General features: G+C 39.0%; 1 protein-coding gene across 1 annotated transcript; it reads right to left on the reverse strand.

Moving 5' to 3' along the window:
- Positions 1–2776: 2776 nt before the first annotated feature.
- Positions 2777–8376, reverse strand: LOC110288665 (vomeronasal type-1 receptor 4-like). The gene is made up of 3 exons (XM_085831239.1): positions 8196–8376; positions 7012–7336; positions 2777–4521 (listed from the first exon to the last, which is right to left on the reverse strand). Exons 2-3 carry the CDS (start codon positions 7067–7069, stop codon positions 3671–3673), a joined length of 909 nt encoding a protein of 302 aa, XP_085687365.1. The 5' UTR covers positions 7070–7336; positions 8196–8376; the 3' UTR covers positions 2777–3670.
- Between the last annotated feature and the right edge of the window lie 212 nt (positions 8377–8588).

The following is an 8588-nucleotide window of genomic DNA, read 5'->3' on the forward strand; positions in this document are numbered from 1 at the left end:
TGATTCTGCTTTTCTAGCATGTGGTTTTAGGATGGAACTCAGATTGTCAGACTAGACAGAAAGTGTTTTCTTTCTGAGTCATCTCATTGGACCACTACATTGATTCAGTTTTCCCTGCTGTCTTCATCTTTGCTAAGTAAGATGGCTTTTATGGTTGCCCTTTCCCTTCAAATTTATGTGTCTTTGTTCCATAGCTTTAAATTTTCTTGAGGTTTATGTGAGTCTCAAATTGATTCTGTGTTTTAATATTATGGCATTTGTAGGCCTCAGTACTGTGTTAAGGTGAATTTTCCAGTGTTATGGTCCAAAAATTAAAGATGAACCACCCAAAGATGCCAAAACGATTTTCTTGTTGAAACAAAATCAAATAGTCCATGAGGTATAGCCAGGAGAGCAGTCCTTGAGGAACTGTGCAGTAGTACTGAAGTTAGAGGTTTGAGGTTTGGTTCCTGACCTCCAAGAGAATGTGAACTGAAAGCAAAACAACAATAGCCACAACAACAAGAACAACAGCAACAATAGCAGCAGGAACAATAACAGCCACACCTAAAATGTCACCATACTTCTGTAACTAATTTCCAGTTTCCCTAGGCCAATCCTCTCTGCCTACATTTTAATGGTATGAACTAGCTCAGGAACCCACTGGGCTTGGGGTTGAGCATCTAAAGATATTAAGAGAGCTTTCTGTAAGGAATGGAGATAATTATGAACCAGAGGAGTATTAGACTTTTGTGGTGGATCTATTTTCTTCAAGAGTGACATGGCCATTGATCACCATGAAGCAGAGTGACTGTATGTCCCACTGAATACATTTGCTTATAGTCATGCAATGGAATAAGCTGAGTGGGAGAGAGGTAGCTAGTTTGATGGGACTGGCAATGAGACAGGTAATGTTTTATTGTGGTCTGCTATGGAGATTGTAGTCTCTACTACTTCCTACCATAGCTGCATATTGTGTTGCGAAGTTTATAAGAGGCAGAAGCTTGATCGAAGGTTGGGATTTTTTTTTTTTTTTACATCTTCTTTGTGGTTTCTCTGCGATGTTGGAGCCAGAGTTTCTAGATGCAGCTGTGTTTGTGTCTTCCACACTTCTATGAATAATGATGTGCCCATGTGATCCAAGTGAACTGTTCTATTTAGCTCAAATTGGATCGAACCTATTCTATGCATACTCTCTAGTTCTGTGTCTATTCTTAAAGTTGAACAACTTCTCCATCACTCAGTTAAATACATCTTTGTTCTCTCCTTCTCCATGTTCTTACATCACATCCTTTAGTGTCAAATTACACAGGCTGACTTAGAAGGTTGATTTGTCTGTGTGTGTGTGTGTGTGTGTGTTTAATGTCAGGTACTTAGAAAATAGGTTTAGCATAAGAGCTGTAATAATAACATTAGCAATATACATTGACTATAAACAAATCTCATTTACATTAGAAAGACAAGTAACTAGAGGGATGGTTAAATGACACATTCCTCTTGAAGACAACCCTGGATCCTTATCTATCATCCACTTCATGGGACTTATGACTGCCTTTATTTCTAGTTACATTGGATCCAATACCCTCTTCAGGCCTGTATGGGCACTTTTACATATGTGGCATATACTCACAAAGAAATATACACATAAATAAACATATTAGAAAATCAAGCTATTTAATAATCTATAGCATAATACAATGCACATCACTTAGAAATTTTGTATATCCTATGCAGGCATGCAATAAATAAATAAACACCTATTTATATTGTAAAGTAGATCCAGGATGCATCCACAATGTTTACAAGTGGTCTAGTCTAATATGACAGAAAGTTTTTATGAAAATTAGACATATAGCTACCTCTAACCATACTACAATTTCATGTTCAATGATTATATCAATAATCGTTTTCAAAATGTACTCTTTAGATGCTTAGAACCATGAAATAACATTGTATGGATCCAATTTAAGAAATTAAGTGGCAAATGCGGCATTGAAATGAATGTAGAGTCAGGTCCTTTTGCAGCTCTTTGGTGAGGAGGAGCTGGATAGTGCTGTGGAGAGCACCCAGGATTAATAAAGGGCAGCTGCTAACAAGAATCAATCTGCTTCAGTCACTAATTGATTCATCATAATCATCAAGATACTTCCACACTTTTTAATCAACATAGAAACTATAGATACGCAAGATATAGGATACAATTTGCCAAGCACATGAGACTCAGGAGGAACGAAGACCAGGGTGTGGACGCCTTGCCCCTTCTTAGAATTGGGAGGGGAACACCCATGGAGGGAGTTGCAGAGACGAAGTTTGGAGCTGAGACGAAGGGGTGGACCGTCTAGAGACTGCCATATCCAGGGATCCATCCCATAATCAGCCTCCAAACGTTGACACCATTGCTGAAAGGACCCTGATATAGCTGTCTCTTGTGAGACTATGCTGGGGCCTGGCAAACACAGAAGTGGATGCTCACAGTCAGCTATTGGATGGATCACAGGACCCCCAATGGAGGAGCTAGAGAGAGTACCCAAGGAGCTGAGGGGATCTGTAACCCTATGGGTGGAACAACAATATGAACTAACCAGTGCCCCCGCCCCCCCTCGGAGCTCGTGTCTCTAGCTGCATATGTATCAGAGGATGGCCTGGTCGGCCATCAGTGGAAAGAGAGGCCCATTGGTCGTGCAGACTTTATATGCCTCAGTGCAGGGGAATGCCAGGAAGTGGGAGTAGGTGGGCGGGGGAGTGGGGGGGTGAGGGTGTGGGGGACTTTTGGGATAGCACTGTAGATTTGAATGAAGAAAGTACCTAATTTAAAAAAAAAGAAAAGAAACTATAGATACAGAGATAAAATGAAACTTTACTGTATATTGGTTATCTAGCTTATCCCATATTTTAAGTCTTTATTCCTGCAGAGAACCTTCATGAATATAACACCAATGAACATGCTCATTTAAGTTCTATGACTGATGCATTTGGTTCCTATTGATTGAATTCATGGTACATGTCATTTATTTATAATTCTGTCAAATCTTTTTACAGATGGATACTCACACACACTTTGAAATAACCCAAAATAGCCCAATGCTACAGCATGTACATCATTTAAAAGATAAGGAAAATTTTGGACTAACATGATTACATCAGTATGAAATTTGCTAAAATTGATGAACTTTATCTACATGGTTCCACTCATGGTAGGAGCCAAACCAGTGTTAAAAAGCCTGGATAAAGTGATTTCCTCAGTGCTGAAGAGATGACTCAGCTGGTAAGAGCATTGGCTGGACCTCCCAATTTCAATTCACAGCAATAACACATTAATTCAGAACAATTTGTCAAATCCAGTTAGACATGGGGTGGTTAATGATCTCTTCCAACTTCTCTATAGGCCTCAGGCATGTACATGCTATAGTCATAAATACCATCAAACTATTCATACACAGTCAATTAATACAAAAGTAGAAATGTTAAAACAAAGTCTTTTAAAAAGAGTGGTCAATGGAAAATTAAGTTTGTATATTATTTAATTTGTTAAGATTACACTCAGTGCAAGTTTTAAGTCATCAAGATTATTGTTTGAGAATAAACACATGCCTAAACTACTGTGTGGGATTTTGTCTTATCCACAATATTGCAGAGCTAAGTTTTTTCCTCAATTGTTGAACATATAAATGAGACATTTTCCCAATGTCTCCTACTGAACATGCCTACATTCAACTAGAAGCCCATCCCTGTGAATTAGCACAAAGGGGCTAAAAGTTGCATAACCAAGGGTCAGAAAATCTCGAGTATTTACCATCAAGATATTGACCTCTGAAGAGAGAGTTAGAAACAGAGAAAAGGCACAATCAGTCCAGTAGAAGAAAACAAAACAGAGCATCAGAAGGAGGACACTTTGAGCAGCTCTCAGCTCAGGGGGAGTTCTGTAGAGAAGCTTGGAGTTCTGAAGGTAGAGAACATGCTGGTGGTGCTTGTGGAGAAGAAATACCATGTAGCCACTGGCCCCTCCCATGGCACCCTGAAACACTGCATCTCTCAGAACCATGAGAGGGAGAACAATCCATTTTATTTTCTGAATTGGTAGCATAAAATAACAGTAGTTGTCATCACTCTTAAGTTGTGATACATTCAGTCTTGTATTTGTGGTAGAATGAATTAGGCTCACACTTATCAAAGCATTGAGTATCCAAAAGAATAAAAAGAATAAAAGGATGTGCCATGCAGACTTTGGCCTGAGCATTCTCCATCCAGATGCTCTGGGACTGATGATGATGGCCTGGACCACAGTGAGGAGACTGCTGGTGCAGATGGAGAGGCCACGGGCCAGTCTCTCCATGTAAACAATTATCTTACAGCCTATGTCATCCAAGAAATTTCTCAAACCAAAAGCTGCTATTGTCTTAGGCAATCCTTTTACAAGAAGGATTATTATATTTGTAAAAATCAAGTGGATGAGAATAAGGTGTATGGGTTTCTTCTCATGGCTTCCCCACCAACTGAACATATAATTCACAGAAACAGACATGTTCCCCAGAATGCCAAGCACTGTCATGATGAGAAAAGTTATTTCCTTAAGAATCTTCAAAATCATTTCTTCTTTCCTTGTATATAGGATGCAAATACATTTTAAAGAAAGCATCAGTAATGCTAGATATGGATCTGAACTGCACATTTTGCATAATAGTATTTTTCAGTGTGCAAGAGGCAGTGTTGTGTCATGGACTGGACTCAGTGGGTCCCTCAACCCTCAGGGAGTCAGGGTCCCAGTATTCAGATAGGCAAGAAGTCAGTGGGGTGACAAACAGACACAAACACAAAGGAGTGTTGATCTGAATGTAATTTCTCAAAGCAAGCATCAGATTTATAATACAGAAGAAAATAAGGAAGTTAGGTGATACATCAGCCAAGGTACATTGAGGTTATTGAATGCTTAATGAGTCTTTACACAAACCAGAGGAATGCATACATAAAGACTAGCAGGAACTAGGCAATGTAACAACTGAGACAAAGTCAGCTCTGTCTAAGGTCAGCTATATTCTTAGAAGCCAGGTATGAGGTTGTTATGCTCCCGGGGCAAGGGTTTTCACGCCCAAGCCATAGTTGTAATTAGGGAGTTCTGCTCTAGTTAACTTTCTCATGAATAATGGAATACTCTAGTTCCTCCTTAAACCACAGCCTGATCTTCTTCCTAAACCATTGTAAAATCCTGTATATGGGAGTGACTCAGCTGTTATTCTAAGTGATAGTGTGGGGGGACTTTCTTCTATTAAGTAATGTAGTCTGCCATATATAACTATAATAAGAATTCTAAACTCACTTTGCTAAGCTTGCCCTGAAATTTCTAACTCTATGTAGTAGATAGTAATGCCTGATTTCTTTTGCTATCTCTCTTAGAATACTGGAGGCAATTCTGAATGTTACTGAATAGGTAACATTCTTACTGAATTCCAAGCCCAGGGTCGGCTCAAGGACTGCCTAGGACATTGGTGAAGGCCAGGAAGAAAGTTCAATTTTGCTTAGGTATTTGACAAATCATTGCTTGGAGGCACCTATAATAAAACAATACTGAAAGAAAGCACACAGATCCATTCACTGACTAATGCAGGGACAAGTTTGGAGCATTCATGCTACAGGATGCCAAGGTTCCAGGAGACTAAGTTTCCATGAAACTTTTTGCCTCGAGACTGTGTCAAAGCTTTTGGGCCTGCCACGCAGTTTTTACTGGAGTAGGTGTGGCAGTGTTGAACACATGCAATGTTGCAGATGAGGTTCCTGAAACTCCCTCTTTTCTTGTGGACTCTGTTATTGTGTGATCTCAGATAGATGTTTGGCAACTGGTATTCAAATCTAAATTTTTAAATGAAATTTTTATTTTTAGCAAAATTGGCTTGTTCAAGTGTCTGTGTGTGTGTGTGTGTCTGTCTGTCTGTCTGCATCCTTGTTACCTCTCATCATTGTTAAATGGAACTCTAAGTTTCCCCAGCCACAATTTCTTCCTCTGTTTCTCATTCTATGTTATGATATTTATCCACCCAATTTCCAAAGCCTGAGGCTCATACTGAATCTGTCTGCCTTCCTTCCCTACATCACACAAAGACCCTGGGAAACCCTGCTGGACAATACTGCAGCATGTCTCAGATTTAGTAACGTTACCTTCCATGTGTATCTTCCTTTGTTCTTCAATATTCCTTCCTTACCTGCATCTTGATTAGCATTAAATGCATAGATTTGCATTTATCTCATAGTTTTATATCTTAACTTTATATATCTTAACATTTTAAAAGTTTTTATATTGACTGTTCTGTAATTCCACTCTACACAAATATTTGCTAGGTAACTTTTTAAAGGTATTTCTCAATGTTAAGTCAAATTGAATAGTCCTTCCATCTAGGGCCCAGCAGTTAAAGCTGAATCATCAAAAGATCCTGAAAATTTCATGTAACCACCAATTTATACTCAAGGAAGATGTCTATCTGAGCACTGGGTTACTTCCTAAGACCTTGGTTATTAGAGCAGGCAGGCTGCTTTGTTCTACATCAGTCCATAATGATTCTTGGACTTAGACCTTGACATGATTTTTTTCTTTGTGTTTGGGAGCTCAATTCTCATTTCTCAGGGATTTCTGGTAAACTTTGGGCACCTTTTCTAATATGGATGCTTTTGTGTCTCCATGGGCTTGTATATTTTGAGTACTTGGAATGCCTCTGTTCCCTGCTCCCCTCCCTGTTACACTCACAGAATTATTTAAATGTCTATATCCTGGTGATCTCCCACTTGGTTACATGAACCAGTTTCCCTCCACTATCTAGGTTTGTGTCCAGGTGGCTTCATGACTCTGAAAATCAGTTATCACCTTTTGTCTGCTTCTGTACCATATCCTAGAAATCGTAATATCATCCTAAATATCTGATCACAGGGAAAAATGCTCCAAACATTAATCTCAAGCTCACCATCAGCATTCATTAACATATTTAGAATTAAAATTTAGTGTTTATTCAATAATTCAAATCTGTAAAAATCCCTGCTATCAATTACCTCCTAGATATGATGGAAAATATTGTTTTCTTTGTGTAATGCTTGATTTCCTGGGCATTTCTTTTTTTTTTTAAGTCATCTCTTCCCTTTTCCAAACTTTAAATCATATTTGAGATCAGCTACTAATATTTTAATAATCAATTCCTGCTACTGAAGTGGCCTGTCAGATGAGGGACAGAGGTGATTCATCTGCCACATTTTTCTTCAGGAATGCTAGAAAATAATTTTAGAAGATGGGATGGATTTGTGTCCAATAGATGGATGATTACATGTCTGGGTCTAGTCCTGAAGCCTTGGGAAGGTTACTTCCATCTATCCTGGTTCACTAAAAAGAAGCAAACAAAAATTAAAATAGTTTATTGCTCTTTGCTGCTTGACACTCAGATAAAATTAAGATGAGCTGTTTCAGTATGTACTAGTTCAAAGCCTGGATCTTTTATAGCAAGAATTCTTAAGATGGTTAAGGTTACTCTAATGGCTTATACTTCTGCACAGGCACCAGGCATACAATGACTGAAGCTGAGAATGGTATTATAATATTATTTAATAAAATCAAGGGATTATAATAATGGATACAGAAGAAAAAGCTTTAAATTAGGAATTCAAAGTTATGATTATATAAAATGTGCAAATATTTGAAAGGTGGAAATGCATAAAACCCAACATATTCAAATTTTACAAGCACAAGTGACACTTTTGGAGTCACAATGCTGGTTTGTTTTTCTTTTGTCTTGTTTGCTCAAAGACAGAATCTCCCTACATTAACCAGGCTAGTGTTGAACAACTTTCTTGGCTCAGTCTCTCTAGGCTTGATTTTACAGGAGTGTATCCTTAGGCTTTTCTTCAAATTTTGATACACATCTTCTCCATCTTACTGATTTTTGAAAAAATATGAAAGAAATGTTAGACAATGCCCCACCCAAAGCTCTGTGCTGACTCCAGCCAAAGGATGGACAGCAATGCCTCAGCATTTCTGTCCTATTTTTGTATCTCCGGAAAGTCATTTCCTTTGAATTTTCTGGACCAAGAGACCAACCTTGTCAGGGTCAGAAGGAAAGTGAAGGACCGAAGACTCACAGAGCTTCTCAACTCCTCTCTGGCTTAGTCAGAGAGAGACTTCAGCTCTAATGACTCTCTCCATGGCACAGCTGAGGGCATCTAGGATCTTACCTCCATGTACTCACCTGGACCTCTGTGGTACCAGACAGGCTCTGGAGTAGCTCTGGGAAGGTGACACTTGCCAGGTCATATTTGTACTGTCTGGACCTGTGGGGCTCTTGGCTGCCATCATGTACTCCAGACTTCAGGTTTCATGTTGTCACAGTGTCAGGGGGAAGGAAGGCCATTGCAGGGCTTCAGTCCCTGAAGTACAGCTTCCCTCTCTTCCACAGTTACGACATCTGTTTTGCTCAGAAGTTATTTCAAGCTTAATTAATGTTTAATTATTTTTGAAACGAAGGATGTGAGGTGAGAAAATGAACAACTAACCAAGTTTCTGTATAGTGAACTTCCTGCGTCTCCAGAGGACCTCCTGTGTTTGGACTCTAATTGCTGCTTCAGTCTCTGTGAGCTCAAAT

This window comes from Mus caroli, unplaced genomic scaffold (genome assembly GCF_978045245.1).
Source record: "Mus caroli unplaced genomic scaffold, Mus_caroli_1 scaffold_15, whole genome shotgun sequence".
NCBI lineage: Eukaryota > Metazoa > Chordata > Mammalia > Rodentia > Muridae > Mus > Mus caroli.